Source organism: Corvus hawaiiensis, chromosome 26 (genome assembly GCF_020740725.1).
Source record: "Corvus hawaiiensis isolate bCorHaw1 chromosome 26, bCorHaw1.pri.cur, whole genome shotgun sequence".
Taxonomy (NCBI): domain Eukaryota; kingdom Metazoa; phylum Chordata; class Aves; order Passeriformes; family Corvidae; genus Corvus; species Corvus hawaiiensis.
Window position 1 is genome coordinate 9,940,245 of NC_063238.1, and position 24,647 is coordinate 9,964,891.

Below are 24,647 nucleotides of genomic sequence, written 5' to 3' on the forward strand. Positions count from 1 at the left end.
ATTAATCCTCTTGTGCCTCCTCTGTTAACTGTTCCACATTATTCACCAGAACCTGGAAAAATCCAAATGATGGAAATTATTTTTTAGGACTACAGATCTTCTCAAAAATCATGTACTAATAGCCTCTTTCTGCTTGAAGTGAGAAACCAATAGTACGAGGTTCAACAAGGCCAAGTGCTGGATCCTGTATTTGGGTCACAGTAACCCCAGGCAGCACTACAGGCAGGGGTAAGAGAGCCTGGAAAGCGGTCCATTAGAAAAAAACCTGGTCGACAGTGGGCTGAACATAATCCAGCCATGTGCCAAGAAGGCCAATGGCATCCTGACTTGTATCAGGAATAGTGTGGCCAGCAGGACCAGCGCAGTGATTGTTCCCCGTACTTGGCACTGGAGAGGCCGCACCTCAAATCCTTTGTTCAGTTTTGGGCCCTTGTATTTAGTTTACAAACACATTGAGGTGCTGGATCATGTCCAGAGGACAGCAATGGAGCTGGTGAAGGGTCTGGAGCACCAGTCTGATGAGGAGCATCCAAGGGAGCTCAGGGTATTTAATCTGGAGAAAAGGAGGCTCAGGAACCTTACCACCCAAAAAGAGGTTGTAGACAGGTGGGGGCTGGTCATTTCTCTGAAGTAACAAGTGACAGAACAAGAGGAAACGGCCTGAAGTTGCACCAGGGAGGTTTAGATTGGGTGTTGAGAAAAAATTCTTTGCTGGAAGGGTGGTCAAGCATTGGAATAGGCTGCCCAGGGAAATGGTGGAATCACCATCCCTGGAAGTGTTAAAAAAATGTGTAGATGTGGTGCTTGGGGACATGGTTTAGTGGTGAATATGGCAGTGTTAGGTTTATAGTTGGACTGCATGATCGTAGAGGTCTTTTTCAACCTTAATGACTCTACTGTGAACATGCGTCTGCACAATTGCTGAGTATCATATAGGGAAAGAAGCAGCTACTAGGTAAGACACTGGCTAAAACCAGTTCATTTCTTGAGGAAGTTTAAGAATTAGGCAACCAGTTTAGCCTAGCACATGCTGATGTTTTTACATGCTTTTGAGACAAAGCATTGCTTCTAAATAAAGAGGTAGTCCCCTTATTTTTCTGAATGTTCTTAGAAAGCAGTGTTAAGTTCAACATACTAATTTTTGTCTGGTTTTGAGATTAAAAAGGCACAGATAACATATCCAAAGAGACACCAGTATCTTTCTTTGTAAGCTTTGAGGGGAAAAAGAAAAATCAATATTGGCCAAATCTTCACATCCTGTAACTTCTGGCTTTTAGAATTCAAACTACTTCTGCTGTTACTTCAGATTCCTCCTCAACCTACATCAGAGAGATCAGAGAAGACAGGTCAGATCTTCATGTCACATCCACACCAAAGCACCTATTGCTCTCATTGTCATTAACACTTCCCGGGAGCACTCAATATTTCTAAAAAAGTATAAGCAGTGTTATCAAACCCTGCTGACGAGAAAAAAAGATCTTTACCTATAGCAAGGTTATTGGCTGTTGCAGTGAAAGCCCTTTTGTTTTTCTTCTCAGTGCCAAACCTGGAGCCAGAATATTCTGAATTGGCAGAATCTGTCCATTTGGGGTATTGTACATTCCTTTATTACAAAACTGACTTTTTTCATGGACAAAAATGGTATTAACATTTTTTCCTACATAAATGTGCATCAAATACTTTCAATTTTCAAGCCCCATAAGGAAAAAACCTTATAAATAATCAAAGCAATTTCTCATATAAACGAAATCAGATAAGATTCCGTCTTTTATTCCAAAACATTTTCCTACAAACTATGTGTAACTGATTATACCCAGCTTTACTGGACATGTAATCAGTGGCTACTATGGTAGTCTAACATACTAACTCCCCAAGAAAGGAAGAGCTTATTGATTCAAAACTCTTTTTGATTTAAAGTATTAGTCTATTACACGGATCATTAAACAGCTGGCTTGGATTTATCTTGGTTTTGATGCAGCAATTAATTCTGCTCAGAATTAAGAGAACAGAAAGATGTAGTCAGTCGTTTCCGTAGTCTCTGGTTACAGTGTTGTTTGAGTGAAGAGGTGAAGTTCAAATACAACTTTTTTAACAATGAATTCCTAGAATTCTTCAAGGCCAAGTGACTTAAAATAAATTTTCACTGGTTTTTTTTTTCCTAGCAAAAAAGTATTGCTTCCAGTTACAATATATAACATTTATAATTTTGTGACTGTATGTTCACATAATTAATCATTTTGCCTCAGAGCTCTGTTAGTCATGATAGTTACTTTGCACACCACACCAAGATAAAAAATCATAAGAAAAACAGGGAAGAGAGCCTTTCAGATGCACTTACTTTTACCAGTTACAGCCTGAATACAGTCACATACTACCCCATATTAACAGATCATGTCTGAATCCTCATCCTGAAAAATCAATGGACACATCTTGATCACTGACAGTTTTCTGGCTACTTTTTTCCCCTGTCTGCCCCTATCTCAGAACTTTTGAACTGCATGGCTTTTATAGCTGTATCACAGGCAGTGCTGTGTACTGCTTTATACCTGCATATATAAAGAAATAATACAGCATTAAATTAACTTACACCTTGCACTGGTTTTAATGTGATATTTAAGAAAAAATATTATTTTTTCATCAGCTATGGTTTAAAAGTTCAAATATGAACTTTAGATCAGTAACTCAAACACTGTGTGTTTACATATATTCTGACTATGGTAAGAGCATTATCAAGGGGAGGTATTTGGGCAGTGATGTCTTTTTTTTCTTTTGGTACTTCTAACACACCATCGGTACTGTGGAAGCTCTAAAAGCATCAGAATCTTTACTGGTAAGGCCTGTAGGCCTCTTAAGTCCTAGGAACAGTTTTTGGTGGGGAGAAATTCTACCAACAGTAGATGATGACCAATTTAAGAACCACTAAGGCAAATCTGACATATCCAAGTCTTTGCAACTGGGTGGGATACATCCCAAGGTGCTGGAAGTGAATTTGAGGAGGTATAGCTACTACTAAGGAATTAGTGGTTGTCCAAAATTAGTGGTTGTCCATTTGGTGTCCTCCAAAATGTAGTAGCTCACCATGCTAGATGAAGGCACAGTGACTGTGTTTTCACCTCAGGTTTGCTAAAGCAGCTGCTTTCAACTTTTCAGAGAGGGGAGTGTGCCTACACAATGTATGACCGGATACAGGAAGGCAAATATTGAAACAGTGTTTATATCATTGCAGTAAATTAGATTATTGAAACTGACTTCAACAGAGTTATATTGAAATTACAGAATTTATTTATATATTCCTATTCAAGCAGCAGTCTTTATTTTAACCTCAAATTACTTTTTAAAACTCCCATGCAGATATGTATTTTAAAAACGTGAAAACACAGCATTACTTCTTTACTTTTTAAATTAGATTCATATTTGTGTTATTAAAGTGATTTTTATAATTTTTCCAGTTAATTACACAGTAAAAAATGTTTAATGCTAATGCAGCAGACCAAAAACATTATGAGGTTTTGAGGTTTTATCTCAACAGTAGTCTAAAAGTACTGACAACAAAAATCTATGAAAAAAAATAAATACCGCATCCTGAATGTTTCATTTATCTAGTATCTATTAGGGTGAACATGTAACACCTGAAAAATAGATATGCAAAGATCTGACTTTGCTTTTTGTTTACCATCCTAAAATAGCTTTTCATTCCTGATACAATTTAAATGGAGCCAGTTAAAGGATACAACTCACCCTAAAATCATTAAGTAGTCCTCTCTCATTCTGCATTCAGTTTAAAATGTTACTGACTTACAGTTGGACTCGATGATCTTCCAACCTAAAACATTCTAAATATTCATGTTTTTTATGGAGAAGATTTCAAACAGTCTGGTTTCAATGTTCTTGAGAGCACCTGACAGCCTGCAGCCCCAAATGTGCCCTTGTAGGTTGTTGACCACCTACTGGCAGACAAGTCGCATGTGCCATTTGGTTTTCTAAATGTCTAGGAAACAGCCTGTATCTCCTGGAAGAGGGAGCAGACTATTGCAAATGTGTTCCTGCCAGATTGCCAGTCAAGAATGTGTCTATGCTCTATCTGGTCAGCCAGACATGTAGGAGTACATGTGGTCTAGCTGGCAATCTGCTCACCAGCAGATGTGCTCTCTCTCCATGGTTTGAGAAGAATTTACTCTTTTCAAGGGCACAGAGGTCTATCAGTGCACATGTTCCTGCCAGTGTGGTTTAGATCTCTACTCCTTCTCAGCTTTGGGGACAGCCAGCAGCACAGAGAACTGGAGTGGGGAGGCAGGGCATGGGCAAAAAGGGATGCCTTTTGTCACTGCCTTTAGGACACTGGATGATGTGGCAGTATTAAATATTACAGATTGGGCATATATTAGACCTACTTCTTTTTGGGGATTTTTTGGTTTTTTTTAATTACCACTACTGAAAGAAGTTTAGGCAGAAGGCAATGCCATTTGTATATCATCTTGTATGTTTGCGATGACAGTTATATTCTTCCGACTGAACAGAGTATGAATGATGGCAATGATGGGGAGAATCATCCAGCACCATATTCAGCAAGGCTGTAAACATGGATACCAAAAATACCACTAGGGTATAGATTATTGTAATGTTAATTATGGCTCTGCAAAAGTACTTACACTCACCTTTACAGGCAGTGCATATTCTCCACAAAAAAAAAAAGGGAACCAACCACTAAACTGGCTGAATTGCCTGCTGAGACCTTGCATGGGCCACAGTAACCAGAAATTGCTGATACCTGACCTTCATTCCTATAGCTCTGCTTCAGCAACACTATTTAATTTCAGAACTTCACTTTATCTCTTTATCCTTACACTTTATCTAGCATTGTGGTGACTCCTTTGATATCCTCTGTTATGGCTGAATAATTCAACGGCAAGTAAATTCCTTACATTTCTCTTCCACAGCCTTCAGCACTAAATGCTGATTGATACTCTCTAGACCTCACTAAGAAGATGTTTACATTTTTCCTTCAACACCATCACCAAGAAAAGGCAGTGAGATGGGCTGCTGGAAAAGGCACTCAGTGTCTGTTCTAAACATGCTCTCAGCTCTGGCAAAGTGCTCCAGCTGGTATCTCTAAGTATTTAATGCACCTAATTCTGAATACATTTGGAGTGCTTGTAAGCTCTTCAGCTGCAAAAACCAACTCGAGGGTGCACTGGTTTATATCTTAAATCCGTATTTCTCCTTCTCCTGGAGCCAAGACTGAGGGTATTTTTTATTTTTGAATTTTCAGATGTTTGCTGAAATTGATATTTAGTAAGAGAACAAGAATTAGGTCACCCAGAGGTAACGTATTTCCCCACCTCCCTCTCAAAAAAGAGAACTATATTGTGTAATGTGAAGTCCATTATTGCAAAGTTTATATTTTGGGTATATATCATTATAGTCTCAGTATAGTCTCTCCCCAAAAACCTGTCATATAATAGGCCTTAATAATTCTATGTATTATAATGCTGGTTGGACTCATATAAACAAAAGCCCAGTAAACATGCAGAACACGCATTATCCTGCGTAGATTTCAGACCACACAAATCACTGCAACTCAAGGCATTTATAAATATTTATCTAATTAAATACAATGTTTATACAAGCACCTGCCTAAGAAGAGGGAGAACTGACATTGTTCACTGCAAGTTCCTTCCTTTCAGACTAGAACTTGAGCTATACATGATGTGCATGGTGGCAGCAGAGTGGCTTATAATTAGTTGGCACAATCCAGAGTATTTATTACATGCTGACTATATCATTTAAAGATATTTCCATATTGCTAATTCCATAACATATGCTGGAGAGACAAAAGGTGACTTTCCCACCCCATTCTGAATTGCTACAAATACCTACCACAATATTTAATTCCATGAGTAAGGCAATGTGGGCAGAAACTGCTGGTAACAGATTAGGTTTACAACATCAAAATTTCAACAACTTCTCTACTCAGGGAAAATTAATAATGGTGTATCCCATTGGAAGGTATTAGGTATCTTTAAAATAGTTAAGTGATTTGGTTTCTTTTAATTACTTCCTGCCAATATCCATAATTTTCTCTGAATGCCCAAAACTAACTTAAAATTCAATATAAAATTGCTATTGTTTTTATATCATCAAAAAAGAAAGATAAATGACATATTTCAGTAATCTAGTAATAGGTGGCTTTTTTTATTGTTCAAGCTGTATGCAATCCTCAGTGGATCTTAGATGTAGGTTAAAAAGGTATTTAATGCCTGTTTTTCAGTTGCCAAGGTCAAACATCACCTAGTATGTATAGGGAAAGAGGAAACATCTGTTGGAATAATTTATTTGACTAACACAGAGGGTAGGATTAAAATTCACTAATTTCTTTGGTTCAATACTGAATTTCAATTAAACAATACAGGTATTTGTTCAGTTTGAAAAAATTTCCTTCCTTTACTTGTGGGCACATTCATGTATATCCCTAATTACTGGATCTGGCAAGGGAATACTATGATTTACCATTTTTTCCCATCTGCATAAACTCTGAGAATGAATATTTCTATTCTTTGAGCTTTTGGGTTTATTTTCCCAATAAATATTCTAAAGAATTCACAAACCTTTAACTCCCAAGACTCTCTTGTTTCTATGGAATTCTTTTAGTAACAAGATTAGAATACATCTCAGGATTAGTAATTACACATGAAATTGTAAGGTACAGCAACCTTCAGCATCTAAGATAAAAGTCCCACTTAAAAGTTTTTTAAAAATATTAAATGCACGTCATCTGACTACAGTTTCTTCAAACCTTTCTGCAAAAACAGTCTAAAATCTTCTAGAATAACAGTAAAAAAAAAATCACTCAAATTGTTTAATTTACAAATGTAAATTAATAAAAATAAAGACATTTATTTCAATCAAGTATGGAAGATGCACTCTTTGCCTTTCTAGGGTCAAAAGGGATTTCAACAGAGCCGGGATGTATTCCAGCTTTTTCATACTGAGAAAATTTTTACCAAGCAAAGAAGCTCAACAATCAGACAGCTTTTTAACATTGTACAGCAGAATCGGAATGCTTTATCTCCAAGGGAATAGCAGAAGGTCTTATAGAAGAAAAGATGATGTACATGCACATTCCATGCTTTTTTAGGACTATGGGGAATGGTAAATGGAAAGCACAGTTTTACTCAGCCTGGCCCAAAAGACAGGATGCTAATAAAGATGACATGCAAGCTGACAGAACACTGAGCATGCAAGCAAACCCATCTTACAACAGAATTGAAAAAACCCCAAACATATTTATATGGCAGGAGTATTAGTCTGTATCCCTTTAAATTTCAGAAGCCTGGACTATTCACTGGAAAATAATAGTGTGCTACTATAGTAGTACTAACACTATTACTTTTTATAATAACTAGTACATTGTTCCTGCAGTTCTTCTTTTTAACTGCTCCACTGCTTTGTGCTTTCCGCAGCAAGAAATAATTCGAGAATGGGCACATATATGACAAGTTCAGGGTTTTTTTAGGCCAGAATATATCCATTGTCATGTGATGAACAAAGATTATTATTTGAAAGAGAGCAGCTTTATGATTTGCAATTCTTCTTCCCTTCTCAATGGAAAGGCAGCTATTTTAATCAGAACAAATAATCAGAAGGAACAAAAGTAATGGAATGGAAAGTGGTAAATTGTCAAGAATAAAACAGCATTAAATGTTGCTCAGTAAATTGTCAAACATACTAACAAATTCTAACTTGGATGTAAATATAAAATAGAACACTATATATACTAATTTAGTAACAGAAGCATACCTGTGTCAGTTGCATGTATTTATTTATTTTATCTATGGCATTGTATAAATGATGAATTTTTTTTTTTTTTTTGGCTGGTGTAGCTGATAAATAATAAAACTGTTTGGTTAAAAATAACATTAAAAATCTGGACGGAGTGATATTAGGTCCCAAATACCTCACTATACTATTGCTACAGGTGAAACTGGAGCATGGCTGTTAGAAGTAAGCTGTAATGATGAAAAGATATTGTTTCTCCTTCTGCAGATGACTCCATGCACAGGATCACCCTTCACCAACGGTGCTGACACCTTAACTTACTTCTGAGAATTAACTTCGATATTATTTTACCTTTGTGGAAAATGATTATAGTTAAATGCATATGACAGAAACTAGTAACATTAAAGTTACTACTATTAGCTAGTCTACTGATTTATAACCAGAAACTGAATTGTATTATCCTGTCTTTTAAAGAAATAAAGACAATAAATATAATGTGTTTAAAAAAATTATTTCATATTAAACTCTACCTTCCTGTACTCATTTTCCAACTGATTCAGCAAGAGCTGTAAAAGCAATAACCAACATAACTAAAGGGAAGATATTTCAGGAACACACCTGAGTTTTCATCTGACTACTTCTTTCACGGATTCCTGACAGAGGTTTTCTTGCAACTTTCTGCTTGTGAGACAAATCTAAAAAATCTGCTTTTTTTTTCACAGAGTGACTGTCGTGAAAAGGAAGAGTGAGATAAGGTGTTTCAGAGTCAGCTGCAGAAAATAGAAAGAAAAAAGGATTAATTCAATATCCCAAGTCAAACCATATCTATTTAATATTCAGTGTGATTGATCAGAAGTTCCAATATATCTTGTTATAGAAAACAGTGTAATAAACCTTAAGGTAAATACTTCAAATTTGATAATTGAGAACGGAAAACTTTGAATGGAATTATGGAAGGTGCTTCAAACACTGATGAAGGTGAATATTAAAACAGGTATTCCCAGTCAGGTAGAGTTATTTGAAAGGGAGTAAATTCAATTACATAGCACTTCCTTATATCAGTAGTTATTCAGAAGACCATTTCAAAACCATTGCCATTTACATATGGCTTCCAAACACTGAGCAGACTAAATATTTTAGGACTGGTGCTGGCAGGCAGAGAATCAGCCTTCATGTCTTCCAAAATAACATATTAATTTATCTTCTGAAAGCAACAGTGTAACTGCCACCAATTTTACTTTATAAATATGGTAATCCAAACCATTTTGACTAATTTCAAGTCAAATGTCTGTATCCAAATACTGCAAGATGGCAAGACATGCTGTTAAGTCATTTATGTTTTAACCTGCAGTCAACTCTGTAACAACCACCACTTCCCCATCATTTTTAAAAAACCTCAACATTTATTTCAGGTTTTATTTTAGTTTCAACACTAATTTGTTTTCCCACTTGAAGAACATGTTGCCTTTAAACCTCAAAAAGGCTTTAAGGCTTTTTTACCTCCCAGACATTTTTTTTTCTTTCCAAGTTTAAAACTTGGACTTCTGCTACATGTATCTTGTGAAGGCCTTTAAAGGACTGACAATATACACAGATCAAGTAAGTATCAACAAATATATTTTCAATGTCTGATGAATTTCATGCATATTTATTCAAGAATGCCCAACATTTTTTAAACATGGGAAGTAAATGTGAATATTTACACACTCAAAATGTACTAGCTACTCCTTTCCATGACTCTGGGAGTTTGGGATGTGAGGGAAAAAACCAACACATGAACTAGTGCTAAAATTAAATTTTATATTGGAAAAGCTCAATTTCTATTCATGTCTTTTGGACTCATCATTGGTACAAGTCCCTTACATACAATTCTTAGTATATATATTTTTAGCTGCTATTTTATGATTTCTGTAAATTTTAAATAAGCATGAAATAATTGATTTGTTTTTCTTACAAAACTGTACATAGGCTGCATGTTCATCTATTATTCTTTCATTGCTTTTTTTCCTGGCAGCTCTGGAGGCTTTCCAATTCATTAAGAAACGTCTTTCCATTTCTTGAATTTCTTTCCCATCGAGGGATTCTGCAAAAGAGAACATTTTCTGTGATACAAAGCGAACTAAATGGCTATACAAAGTTGTATGTAATGTGTATTGGCTCTATATTCATTCTCTTCAAATATTTTTTTCTTTTTCTAGTATTTTGGTAAAGAAAAAAATAACCAATAAAGATTTATATTCATATTCAAGCTGCAAGAATGATTTGTCTTAATTGCAGAAAAAAACCCCTACTTTTTTATAAATTTCAAGGGAAATACACATATTTCATATTTGGTTAACATGCAACACTTCTAGAAAGTTCTGAAGAAAGGATATGCTCTTACATACAGTATAGATAGATGCAAAAATCCAGGTTCAGAGGGAAACGACATGTCTTAGCAATCAAGGGATTCTACTGATCATGAAGACAGTCACACAGATTTTCCTCTCTAAGGTTAACTTTACTCACTTAGGTGCCATAAACCTTTTGCTCTATGATTCATTGGTTGCATCTGCATTTTTGAGTCAGCCCAAATGAAATACCTGGTGGCTACAAATTTAGGTTGCATTAGAACTGTCCTAAGGCACTGTTATTTTCATTGTGCAGATAAGCTGTTTCTTTTTTTTAATGGCCAATACTTTGTACTCTGAGAAAAATCAAGTTCCGTAATTCTAACTTTAAACGTAATTGCCACATTTATCCAAAAAAGTAAAAAATTAGGAGGGTTTTTTTTTTACTTATTTCTACAGTACAACTGTTTAGATATAGAAGAATTACTTTCTTCCTTTTATGCTAAAGTTATCTCAAAATAATAATATAAACTGCACCATAAGGGTTAAGATTAACAAATAACACCCATAATATAAGTGTGAACTGCTTATAAGTTTAAGGATGAATGTTATATGACAAATTCAAACACAGTAAGGTGGGATCTGCACAACTAGCGCTCTACAACAAAAACACTTTAGCAACTACTACACATTGATAGGGGAATGGATTAAACTGATCTTTGAAAATCAGTTTCACAACATCTGGAATACGAACACAAAAATTGTCTTGTAACAGTCTCACCAATCATCTATTACAAAACAAATGATTACTACTACTAATACCAAAAGCCAAACAAGATGGCTTGTGAAGCTGATTACATAAGCAGTTTTAGCTTTGTATATAAATTAAAAATTTATGATTTGACACATATCTATAGCAGTAACTGTGTTTACATACATAGTGCTACTCAAGAACAATTAATTTTTCAGTTATTTTCTAAAAGAGTGGGGGTTATGGGTGGGCTGTTGATTTAATTTTTTACCTAAAGTCTGTGACTGTACTATAATCCTGTCCCTGTACTTTGGTTTTTGGCAGATGGGGTTTCCCGTAAGATCTATTCTGTGTAGCTTTGTCCATTTTTTTAATACAACCTCCAAATCCTGCAATTGAAACAACAACAGAACATTGTGATTATGTTTCCCCCTCCAGAATAAAATTCAACAGTGATTCGTTCAGCCAGGCCCAAATCCTGCACACAGAAATAACTTCAACGAGACTATTCACATTAAGAATGTGCATTTTCAAGCAGATTTGTCCACAGCATCCCCTGAATATATCAAAATTGCACAAAAGAACCAGTGATGCAGTTGGAAGACACTGCATTTTTAAGGATACAGTAACGCCAGCTTTGGAAAATTACCACTTCAATCTCACTTATAAGCACCTAAAGCCTAGGAAGTACCAATGAAAACAATTGTATGATATGTAATGTCTGTTAATGCATCACCAAGGTCTTACAGAGCCCTTAGAATATCAGCGTGTGGCACAATAAATACTTTATAAAGGACAGACTGAAAAAAAAGCTAAAAACCACACTATCTAGAGTGGACTGCCTCTCTCTTTATATATATGTAGAACTGTATTTTACAGGAGAAAGAGTAATCTCTCCCTACCTAACTGTGGGTGGTCAGTTATAGTATTGGCCTAAACAGTGAAATTAGTGAAATATACCTTGCTCCATCTGTATTTCTGTCTGTTACCCAGGGACAGCATGACCCAGATGAAACTATTCTGTCTTTTAAATACAATAAATTCAAGGTAAAAACATGCAAAGTTTAGCAGATTGGTCCTTTCTACTCAGACACCCTACTTTTTGAAATACTTTCTTTCCAAAATTTCATTTAACTCAACTCCCATTCTTCACAGGCTTTTCTCGTATGTATGAAAAGCTTATGGAGGGATTCAAGACAATCTGTACAAATAGAAGAGGAGAGAGAATTTATGTTCTACTGTTGTAATAATTTGGAAAAATCTACTCATCATGCTGTGACAGATTCTAAACTGCAAAGTGTGTGAAATTTTGTAGCTTGATGCCAACAATGAAGTCTCTAGTAATGCAGGTATCTCTTAGGTCCTTCAAATTTAGAAAATTGCTTGGGTAACACAAGCAGGGAGAATTCTGCTTTTGCTGGCTCATCTCCCTTGGTAGAAAATCCTCTTGGAAATATTCTATGGGTTACATAATATATGTTAAGAAAAATCATGTGGAAGAGAAAGTGGCAGCACAGCTTCATACCTCCAAATCATATAATATTTGGTCTATCTCTGATGATGGTGATATCATCTATTGTTATTCAGTGATAAAAATGTCTTCTTAGAAAAACAGAGAGCAAAAGCCTGGTTCTGTGAGGATCAAGACTGATAAAACAATGTAAGAAACTCTGAGGACCAATGCACACAAAGAAATGTTAGTAATTCTTGTAATGTTACGCAGCAAAGCTTAATCAGCATGTATCCGAACAGCAACATGATAACCCCCATAGTTTAGGTGCTAACACTTAATCACAAGCAAAATATTTTAGGCTAGAATTATTAAAAAAGAAAAATCATTTAGCAAGTATACTTATTTATTCTTACCTAAGCATTCAGACACTATAATTGAAGCCTGTAATGTGTTCTAGATTTCACTAGAAAGAATTTTTCCTAGAAATAGTTTTGCAACACAAAGTTGTCTATTACTGAAATAAAATGTATACAGTTTAACTTTGATGAATGTACACAGAGTCCTGTAGATTTTTGTTAGCTGTTACTTACTTGATAAATGACCCAGAACATGCTTACTCCAATGTATGTTTATCTAAGAGCACACTAATCCTGTGCTGAAATATGATTACCCTTTCGATACGCTCTAGTTGTTCATTGCCTTCCTGTCTCTAATAAAGTGCTTTCACTTCCCAGCCTTTCAATAAGCTGTACTAAAGGGACCAGACACTCTTCTGGGCAGGCTCCGTTTGATAAATGATCATGTCATGCTATCACTTTGAGGTCTGCTACAAAATACTGACGAGCAAACTATATTCCATCGGGGAGGGTGGGGAGGGGGAAGGGCAAGTGCCTGAGTAGGCAGCTGGAGTGCTGGCAATAACTTTCTTACCAATTAACGGTGGCCATTTAAGAATTGGTATTTGACCAGTATGCTCCAGTTTTTATCGGAAACATCTAATCCAACTGCCCCAGCTACATCTACAGACAGCAATTTGTCACCAGTTTGATTACCTGTCATAATCTATTTGAGAAAATCTATAATTTTTCTCTTGTTCCTGACTCAATTCTGAAGCGAATGAATTCATCTTTCATGATATCCTCTTGTCATAATCAATACTGGGCAGAGGTTGAATAAATTAAAGACTTGGGAAATACAGATTTTTACAGGTATTTCTAGCTATATTTTTTCTACCTATCCAAACACTCACACAAGTCATAATCTTCCAAAATCTAATGAACTTAATAAATAAATAATATGCTGGCTTTTTGTAAAAAGGAATAGTTGTGGGGGGTTTTTTAATAGACATAGTGTTTTTTAAAAATTTCCTTAATTCCAACCCAAATACACTGCAGTCTAGAAGACCTTGTGATCCTGACTAAAGCAAACCAGAACCTCAGTAGGATGAATAAATGAAGTAGCAAGCAACAGAAAACAAAGAAAAGCCAATTCTATTAAAATCAATTATGTTCTTGAGAACTGACCTACAACATATCTTTTGCATCTGGTTATTTGCATCATAGTTATTTTGCATGAATTAAGAAAAATTACTTGATTTTCTTCTGTCTACTGTTCAGACTGCATTATATAAACTTCAGTCAAGTGAAACAAGGTCATATGCCTTGATGTCTGTTAGTTATGCTAACAAAGCCCTGAATTAGCCACAACCTTAAGTGCTTGAATTTACTAGTCCTAATTTCCAACTGTGCTGAAAACAAGGTGGCATAGCTGCAAAGCAAAGGAAAATGGGTTTTCATAATAAAGTGAAAAAACTGAAAGAAATGTTTAAATATTAAATAATTATATAAAATACACAAAACTGAGAAAAGTCTACATAAGATTGCATATCATAAATTTCTCATGCCTTTCATATTTTCATCTTTCACAAAGATTCCATGTTATTCCTGCAGTTCACCAGACCTGCTCAGACACAGCTCCTCTACAGTCTCTCTTCCCACCGGGTGAAGCACAGCTGGGTACAGAGCTCTCCGACACTTCCCTGTCATGCAGCACTGCCACGATCTCTGATCAATGCCAGATATTCCTGGGGAAGTTCTTGATGGTAGTGATGGGAAAGAAAGAATGGTAAAAGAGGGGACATAGTGCTTTTGGCATGAAAAAGAGGTATACATCAGAGTTTTGATAACAGAGGGGCAAGAGGGAGGAGAATGGAGGCAGCTTGTGTGGGAATGAAAGAGCCTTTGCTGTGCGTAACAAGTTCAGCCAGCAGAACCAGTTAAGTGTATAGAACTGTATACTCCTAAAATCCTTGCAGCTTTCACAGCTGTAGAATAATGTATGCCATGCAATCATGAAATTCAGGGATGCAAAAAAGTTGAAACATACTCAAAACTTCCCTCAGCTATTTTTTTTGAACAGCCAGCAGCTGTATAAGATTGTTCTCCTACTTGATGTCTGCTGTGAGCTAAAGCCTTCTACACAGAGTTAAAACTGACTTTTTAAAAAACACTTTGTATGGCTTACTCCATTTTTCAACAGCTTGGTTCTTATTTATTTAAGAATTTATATCAGTGATAAGTAGAGCCTACCAAAATGTAATCCCTTAAAACTCAGTAATTGTAGCGGGAAAGCTGGATATCCACCTGCATTACACTGTATATTAAACATATTTGATATGTTCATTAATTTTACAGGTCTGCAAAGATACGAATAGAAACACCTTCCCTGTTCCATACATTTCAAACAATTATATATTTTAAACAATTGGGAGATTGTTTAGAAAACACAAAGAACAGTCACTTTCAAAATATACCAGAGCTTAATCTGAATGTAATGGACAGCAGCAGCAAACTCAAATGCTAATTGCATAATTTTTCAAACATTGTGACCATGCAGCATAGAAATCTACATTATTTGGGTAAATATAATTCTGGTTTTCCTGATGATTACGTAATCAAGTTTAATAATGAATAAATAATATATACACAGTTACTGAATAATGCAGTCTTTTTGTCCTCTCCTTATTCTGTTTCAGAGGATTCTGTTTTTTCCTCTGAGATACTGAAAATGCTGTCTCAAACTGGCATCCTAATTCTTAAAATTAATTGGTTCTTTGGCTATGACAATTTTTTTTTAAGATCATCACAACAGAAGTATATTTTATTTATAAGAAAGAAAGAGCCAATATAAAAATCTCTGTAATATGTTTTATTTAGAAATGGATTCCTTTTAAAAAGGGAAGCTTTTGGGAGATTGCCTATTTGAAAAAGCTTTCTGCTATTTTGATGTAACCAACATATTCAATGTGATTTTAATTCTTCAGCTAAAGCCTACGTGAATCGTATTTTGATATAAATTCAATCACAACTGACATCCAGGACTTGAAATACAAAGCATTAATAGTCCTCAAGTAAAAAAGAAGGACATCATTCAACATTTTTTAATATTAAAGTGTAAAAAAATGAAGAGTCCAAAGAAAATATATTCATCTATATAACTAATAGGTTATGCACACAAAATACTGCAATCTCCTCATTAGTAAAGAGAACTGCCAAATTCTCTCAACAATCTGTTAAAAATATATTGTGTTCTAAGAAGTAGTAAGAATAGTTATTCTAATAATTACTAACCAATGAAAGTTAAGTTTACTAAGGAAATAAAATGTATATGCAAACCAGAAATGAAAGAGTTTATTTTAAGCAAGACTTTGTCTTGGTGATTTGGGTTACCATTTAAGCCCATTAATTTCAGTATTAATTAATAAAAATAGAATTTTTGACGTCCTAGATAAATGCTTCTCCATTTTTAATCTCAGTAATATTTCTATATGAGAAAAGACAGCATGCTTGACAATCCAGAGATTTAGTAACAGCAGAAGTAAAATTTCTTTTTACTCATAAATTTGGTGATAAAGATGAATGTGACTAATTTCTTATCACCCATACTTAATACAACAAATATTTATTTTAATACCTTCATATGTTTAAGTCGATTGTTGACTGCTTTAAGATAAGAAAGATTTTCCAAAACTGCCAGCTCTTCTAATTCATCAATGTTGTTATTGCTGATATTCAATACAGACAAAGATTTCTGAAGGAAGAAAAGCAGAAAAAGAAGTATTTTTTTCATGCCATGTATGCTTCAAGTTGTAAACTATTACAGAAAATTATCTTAAAAGATGAACAAACATATGAAGAAGAAACATGCAAATACCACCTCCACATACTATACAGATTGTTTTATGTTGGCTTTCCATCTTGTCCTAAAATGTGATTTATTCTGCTTTGGAAGTGAAACCAAAGTAAGATTGTTTCTCAATTATTTCAGGAATTCTTAGTAAATACAGAATTTTTGTTTTTCTTTAAACATGTTCAAATGCTTTACGGAGTTCTGCAAGTGCTACTAACTCTACTTTTGAAGTATGAAACATACATTGAAACTGACTGCCTTTTTATAGAATCATAGAATGGCTTGGGCTGGAAGGGACCTTAAAGATCATCTAGTTCCATCCCCCTGCCATAAGCAGAGACACCTTCCACTAGACCAGGTTGCCCAATGCCCATCCAACCTGGCCTTGAACACTGCCAGGAATGGGTCATCCACAGCTTCTCTGTGCAATTTGTTCCAGTGTCTCACCATCCTCACAAAGAATTTCTTCCTAACAGCTAATCTAAACCTGCCCTTGATCAGTTTCAGGCTATTACCCTGTGTCCTATCACAACACACCCTTGCAAAAAGTGCCTCTCCAGCTTTCTTATGAACCTCCTTTAGGTACTAGAATGCTGGTATAAGGTGTCCCTGGAACCTTCTCTTCTCTAGGCTGAACAACCCCAACGCTCTCAGCCTGTCTTCACAGGAGAGGTGCTCCAGCCCTCTGATCCTCTTTGTGGCCCTCTCTGGCCTTGCTGCAGCAGGTCCATGTTCTTATACTGTGGGCCCAAAGATTGCATCTGAACTGCAGAGCTGAAGCCCATATGTGATACCCACATAGTCTCATTCAACAGCTGGACTACAGCGTTCTTCTTTCATGCCTGATCCTACAAACCTCTCAGTATCCATACGTCTGCTCCTTACCCCTTCTCTGGAGCAGTACTGAGTCACATGTTGCACTTTGCTATTTGTAACAGACAATAGTTACGGAGATCTTTACATTTTAGATAAAAAGCTAAATGTATTTCGGGTGTTTATCTCGGGAAATACTAATGTAGTTCCACATAAAAAGAAGAAGTTTATATCTCTAGAAAATGAAAAGGGACACCTAATCCAGTGAGTTTAGAATTATACAAGGTATAGGACTTACCATTAGTTGGAAAATCTCCATTTCAGCAGTTGATACAGGAAAACTAACTCCCTTCAAAAATTTGACCAAGATCTACATTGCAGACAGAAATTACCAGTATCATCCTGATAAGCCAGGTTCATAAACTTAATCTTCTCAGTCAGATTCATGACATTGTCATCATCAAAACATTTGCCTGTGGTATACAGAGAGCTATACGGCCTCATGTTTTTATCTCTTTCATCTCTGACGCCATTAAAAGAGCCAGAAACAGATGAATAAGAAGTAAAACGTGATGTCTTAAAAAGGCTCCAAACACTTAGCACTTGGAGGATAAAATAGAATATTTTTACATTTAGCTTCCACAAAGATGTTACATCGTCAAGAATGCAAAGTGTTCCTTAAAAAACAAAACAAACCCCACTTCAAAAGGCCTTAAATAAAAGCCACAAAGAACAAAATCTAGGCCAGGCTGCTGAAAAACACATGAAGAGTTTATTATACATTATTATCCTGGGAAGATTATAGCTATAAAACTTCCCTTTACTTTGATAATTTCTCCAATATAGAGGGAACAAAGTACAAATGCTCTCACAGTAATGACTCATTTCTATTAAAGAAAAACAGCAATACATGTCTTGAATTACTTAACCTCAAAACAGGAAAAAAATAGAGCTAGGTTAAATATTTATGATATACATGTGAACAAAAGAACTCACTTTTTAGTGAGTTTTTCATCTTCACAAAAAAAGGCTCATCAAACCCTGGCTACACTATGGGAGATACAGCAAGAGGAATTTTTTTAGTACAGGACTACATCCATTAGCAAATAAAGCCTACTTTTTAACCTTTTCAACTATATGTTTTATGTTTTCTGAGCAATTAACATGTTGAAAGACAACTTCAAAAAGATTTCCTGAAATCTTGATATAACACAACACAGAAGAACTGCAGAACTAAAACTGAATGGTTTTGATTGTGTTATTCTTAATATCCAGGGAAAAAAAAAGCTGTTCGTGCCTTTTTTTTCCATTCCATTTTCTACAGAAACACAAAAGGCAATAAATAACAATCAAATCAGTGAAATAGCAACAAACTAATTCACTACAAGTGAAACAGAGTAAGAAAACTAAGAGTGAAAAATTCCAACCCCGTTTTTAGTTTATTCACATTCTGTTGGTATAGGGCATCCACACACTTCCTTAATTCCTCTCTCTCTTTATTCTCATTTTCATCCTTCATAATAAAAAAAAAAAAGATGAAGTAGAATTTGCTGGACTCCTCGTTTAAATGAGAATTAGGGTGGGAGTCCCTTGGTAGAATTTGAAAGAATGCCACCAGTTGGCAAAGAAGGAAAACACAGAGTGATCAAGTCCTAATCATTTCTCGTAAAAATACTAATCACTTGATAACTGGCTCACTGAAATTCTCAAAATATACTTACTGCCAGGGAGTTAAGAGATACTGGATCAAACAGAAGCTTTTCACCAAGAGGGAGATGTTGACTTTCAATGTGTAGCTCCCTTAGTTCTCCTACTTTATCCAAACCCTCAACTACAGTGATACAGTTGCCTCCCAAATATCTACAGAATAGAACACAAAATAGACTTAATGTCCTTTGAAAGTAAGAGCAAACACAAGGCTTCAGTATATAAAGAAAAATATTTTTCAAGCATTATTGAATAACACTTGGAAATTATGATAGAAGAAGTAAATAACCCAGCATACAAGTAGATTGTACACTTAACTGATTCGAGAGCTTTTTGCAGTTTTATCTACTGCTATTATTACTACTATTATTATTATATGACCGAAAGAATAAAATAATTTAAATAGATGTCAAGATGATATGTCATTACTTTTATCACAGAACATCTCATCAAAAAATAACAAGCAATTACTTCTATTTGAAAAGCAAAATTTAGGAGCTGAAAGGACCTTAATGGCTACACAATTAAAAAAATTTCTTAAGTGTCATAACTATTCCTTTTACTAGTAAAATAAATACATTATTTTCAACTTACAGTTTTTCAAGTTTTTTCAGTGATGAGAGATTTTCTATACTTGAAATACGATTGTTCTGAAGGTAAAGGTGTGTTATATTTGAAGCAAAGTCCAAGTTCTGGATTTGGTTGATTTGGTTATCATATAAATACAGAACTCTCAGATTTTTACAGAAAGAGAGGTCACCCTGAAATAAACAATAACATGCTACTTAATGTTCACTCACTGCCTGCTTCTGGAAGCTATTCATTGTTCTTATACTTAAATTCTGCTGCATGATTAATAAATTTTCACCTTTAGCAAACATTTCTTAAAATTATTTTTTCCTAGAACAATGGAGTTATTCTATATTGTCAGTTATCATCAGATTAAAGACTGAAATCTGTCATTACTATTTGGTCATACAGAAGTTGATAACTACAGGCATAACCAGCAGATACACCACATCCAGTGTGACTTCATTCCCTTCCCTGCCTTCATCAGATGGATTTCAGAAAAGCACAGTTTTTAGTGTAGTTGTCTCCATTAAACCACACTGATGTAACTGGAAACCAGTTCTTGGCAAAGAATTACTGGTTTATACACAACCTTGCACTTCAATCTATTTTAATGTACTTCTGAACTCAGGTTTGCACTCAAATGTTGAGTTTCTTTGAATATATTCCTATTAAACAAGTAAAAGGCCACTCCTTATTAAGGTTTCTGTAAAACTTCGCTGTGGCAGCTGATGAACCAGACCTCATCAAACGGACTGATCCAATTAGTAACTTGCTATGGCTGCACATGTTCCTAGGAGTGGGCTGAATAAACCCATTTGCTTGCAGGGATCTGTTCACACAGAACAAGCGATTTCTTCTTGACTGAAATCACACTTTTAGAGCAGAAATCCACCACACGCAACAATGCACTTGTGCAGGGCTCAGCAGTTTCAAAATTTACTCAGTATCTTGAGGGAATCTGAATTAACTCAGAACTTACTGAAACCTGTATACATTTCCTACTATTAAACTCAGAGGAAGGAGGACAGGGTTAAATTTGCAGGTTTAGTCTTCGAAATAAAAAGCTCATGGATTATTCTCTAAATGAGTAAGCCCCAAGGAGCAATTTTTTTAAAAAAAAGTGTATTTTTAACCTGACTAATTTGAAAAAGCCACTACACCAGTCCAAATTTGTTAACCTCACTCGGGTTATTTCCTGTTCCTGAACTCTCCTTTCCTTTCTCAGACTTCCTCTGCAATTTAAGGAATAAATCACAGATAGATTGAAAAGATTGTGCTGTGAGTTAACAACTCTGTAAAACTTGGCTTTCCTTGTTTGTCTCGCCAACTATGAACACTTCATCATAACGGTAACTACAAAACATTAGAGTAGCCAGTTTAAAAGGAATAATGAAAAATAAATCTTACAATTGAATCGATATTTTTATCTGACAAATTCAGATGAGTTATTTTTTGCAGATATTGTCCAAAGTCCTCTTCACTACGATTCTTGTGACTGGCATTTTTAGCAATTAGGTCCATTGTTAGTTGAACCATGGTTCTGTAATAGGTCAAGCTGCTCTACTGCTTCTTTTAATAGTTTATTCCACGTGCTCTTCTAAGTAGTATTATAGAATGCCTTAAAAAACAAAAAAAAGGAAAATGTTATACTACTTGTATCCCAGAACTTCAACAAAGCTTACATGTGTACTTGAAATCTGACATATCCTCACCATACCCTTTTCATTTACAGTGATACTATATGGTCTATAAAAATCTACCTCTTTTATTGCTGACATTTTATCGAGTTTTTGGTGTATTCATTAACATTTAAAATATTTTTTCTATTTGATTTGTTGTTTCAGTTTGCTTAAGAAGGTTGTATCCTGGTTTTCATCTTTTTCTTGTAGAAATATGAGCACAATGCTCCACAGCAGGTATAATTCTCACACATATTAACTAGTTAATGGAAGTTCATAACCTGATTATAAATTAGAAAATACAGGACACTCCATAACAGGTTTTACAGGCTGTGGGAGGTGGCATTAAGCTACAGTGCTCTTTATATATCTGCACAGCACTTTTGTCACATGCACAACGGCATCTTCTGCACAGTTAAAAACTTTGAGTTTTTCCCACTAAGGCATATTATAGAGGCTCTCACAACAATACCATTTTTTTTTCAAACTCTGGCTCATATAAGTGAGCTTATAAATGAGGGAATGGGGGAGAGGGAAGAAGGTAAGTGGCTAGTATTTAATGGGATGCATAAACGATCCGGGGATAAAGATACCCTAACAGATATAACTTAATGACTCAGAACAGAAAGGTCACCTATTCAGCCAGTACATATACCAATGTATATTATCTATTCTAGCTGATACACAAAAGCCCCACAATAGTGTATCAGAAAACTGAGGAGACAGCAAAAAGCGTCCCAGTGCTAAACCTCGCACAGAGAATCCTCCTTGCCAGCATTACAATTAGGAGAAACAAGAAAAGCCAAGATCGAGGCTGCGAAGGCAGAAGAAACTTCCTTTCTTACGAAACAAATCTGAAGCTCAGTAGCTCTCCTTTATCGCAACAGGATTTGCTCTTAACTTTGATTTTAAAAGGTGGGGATGAAGGAGACCTGAAAGGACATTGTGGGTTGCCTGTTTTTCTACTGTGAGTTTCTTGCTTTTTAGATAAAAATAACTTTCAGAGCCCCTTTTCAGATCTTCTTCCAAACCCAGCCGAATAAGCGGGAGAAAGCCGGGCAGGTCTCTCGCCCTCGGTCCCCCAGCTCCTTCCTACCTACAGCCGTGCGACTGCCCACCGCCCTGCCCGTCCCGCCGCCCCGCCACCAACCGCCTCCCAGCAGGGCCGGTGGGATGGGAAGGCGGTTCTGACGGCGGGCACGGGCCGGGATCTGCTCCAGGCTCCCTCCCGGCAGGAACGCGACCCCGCCCGGCCCCGCTCTCCCCTCAGCCCCGGCCCGCGCGAGCCGTCGGCCCCTGGTTGCCACGGCAACCGCACGCCAACGCCGAGGGGCGGGGCGCTCCCGCTACCGGCCGCGGCGCGCGCCCTCTGACCAATCAGCGTCGAGGAGAGAGCAGGGGCGGGGCTTCTCGAGCATGCGCAGTCACGACTCCCACGAGGCTTCGCGGGTTGCTGTCGCTGGCGGCCGCGTTCGGAGAGGTGCGGAATGTGCCGAGTTGGAAGGGACCCGAAGGGGTCATCGAGTCCATCTCCTGCACAGGACATCCCAAAAGTTACACTATGTGCCTGAGTGCATTGTTCTAATGCTTCTTGAACTCTGGTTAGGCTTGGTGTTATGACCAGTTCCCGGGAGAGCCTGTTCCAGTGCCCAGCCACCCTCTGGTTGGAAAACCTTTTCCTGATATACAACCTGAACCTTTTCTGACACAACCTCAGGCCATTCCCTCGAGTCTTGTCACTGAACACTGTAGAGAAGAGATCAGTGCATGACCTTCTACTTTCCCTCATGAGGAAATTGTAAACTGCAATGAGGTCTCCCCTCAGTGTCCTCCAAGCTGAACAGAAAAAGTGACCTCAGCCACTCCTCATACAGCTTCCTCTCCAGTCCCTTCACTATCCTCCTTGTCCTCCTTTGGGCCTCCTATAATAGCTTAATGTCATTTTTATATTGTGGTGCCCAGAACTGCACACAGGACTGTTGCAAAATGTGGAATATGTAAAAATTTTCTTAAAGGATGTTCTTTCATGTTTGATCTTTGTATACTTTCGAGTCCAGTCAACAAGGGAGATTTCATTTGTGAAACAGATAGCAGCTAACAAGCAAGCTCTAAGTGATATCTATGTGTTAGAAAAACAAATTACATGTTTGCAGAATTACCTTGGTAAAGTTTAGGGCTTGACATGCTTCAATGATCTGAGACTGAGGGGGAGGTTAACAAAGCTTGAGAAAAAGGGTGCCGACTGAGACTGGTCACAAAGAATGCAGAATTTATAAGCCATCAAGACATCTGGTAGAACTCCCAAGATAAGGAAAAAAAGTATTGAATTCAACTCAGCAGTTGTGCTGAACCAGCAGCAACTGAGTGAAAAGTAATTCCGGAAGGGGGAGATCTACAACCTCCAACTCAGAGATCACCAACCCAAAAGAAGAGAAAGATTAGACATGTGGACTAATTAGCATAAGAAGCAAGAAAATTGTTAACCAATAGTAGAATAGGAAGTCCTAAGAAAACTATGTAACTTATAGCCAATGAACACTAATTCCTTTGTTTGCTAAAATGTATAAATAGTAAAAAGTTTTGGTAGTTTGCATGCTTGATTGGTGGAATTCCACCAGGTACCCAGGCTTGCATAATTTTGGAATAAATAATCAATGTCTCTCTCAAGAGTGTAATTATTGGCTTGTTGCACACCAGGTAATATGATTTTTGTGGAGAACAGTACTCAAGTACTCTGCAGAGCAGAGCGGGACAACCCTTGCTTGGCTTGCAATGCTGTGCCTGATGCACCCCAGGACGCAGGTGGCCCTCCTGGCTGCCAGGGCACTGCTGACTCATATTCAGCTTTCTGTCGACCAGGATCCCCAGGGCCCTTTCTGTGGCCTTGCTTTCCAGCCTTTCATTCCCAGTCTGTCCATACATCCAGAGTAGCCCCATCCCAGGGGCAGAATCCAGAACTTTACTTTTGGTGATTGCCCAACTCTCTAATTTGTCCCAGAAGAAACCTTTGAAACCTGCTGATGCCTGAGGTGGCCACCTAAAACCAGAGACTGGACAAGAATAAGGGAATAAAGGTAGATACTCATTTGAAGGGCCTTCAAAGGTGCACCCTGGGCAGGCCAAAGGCTACACCCAAGATGGACCCTGGGTCAAAAGTTCTTCACACTTTTATGAGTTTGGTTCATTTGCGTATCAGGGTTAATTGTCCAATTATAACTTCACTTCTTGATGTAATTACTCGAAGTTTGCCCCTCTCTCAGGGGCCTTAGCTTACACATTTTGGGGCCTGGTGTCCTTGAGGTGGAAACTGTTATAAATGCAATTAGTAAGGTTGGCTTTCGTAAATGGTTAATGAGAGTTTTATGAAAACGGGTTCA

At 36.7% G+C, this 24,647-nt stretch overlaps 1 protein-coding gene across 2 annotated transcripts; it reads right to left on the bottom strand.

The window, feature by feature from the left end:
* Positions 1-1,179: 1,179 nt before the first annotated feature.
* On the bottom strand, positions 1,180-22,530 carry PPP1R42 (protein phosphatase 1 regulatory subunit 42). 2 transcript variants are annotated; one of them, XM_048287244.1, is made up of 10 exons: positions 22,367-22,530; positions 20,999-21,209; positions 19,613-19,779; positions 19,033-19,171; positions 17,610-17,681; positions 16,283-16,399; positions 11,129-11,246; positions 9,731-9,859; positions 8,395-8,546; positions 1,180-1,319 (listed from the first exon to the last, which is right to left on the bottom strand). In XM_048287244.1, exons 2-10 carry the CDS (start codon positions 21,125-21,127, stop codon positions 1,281-1,283), a joined length of 1,062 nt encoding a protein of 353 aa, XP_048143201.1. In that variant the 5' UTR covers positions 21,128-21,209; positions 22,367-22,530; the 3' UTR covers positions 1,180-1,280. The 2 variants fall into 2 exon arrangements, with proteins under 2 accessions (XP_048143201.1, XP_048143202.1); XM_048287245.1 differs by lacking the exon at positions 17,610-17,681.
* Between the last annotated feature and the right edge of the window lie 2,117 nt (positions 22,531-24,647).

What these genes read in the sequence shown, in the direction of transcription:
- PPP1R42 (XM_048287244.1), bottom strand. Translation starts at nt 21,127, where the DNA reads ATGGTTCAACTAACAATGGACCTAATTGCTAAAAATGCCAGTCACAAG. An exon ending in ATAAAAATATCGATTCAATT is followed by an intron (nt 19,780 to 20,998) that starts GTAAGATTTATT and finishes TGTTTATTTCAG; the next exon opens with GGTGACCTCTCTTTCTGTAA. An exon ending in TGGAGATTTTCCAACTAATG is followed by an intron (nt 16,400 to 17,609) that starts GTAAGTCCTATA and finishes TTCTTCCTTCAG; the next exon opens with AAATCTTTGTCTGTATTGAA.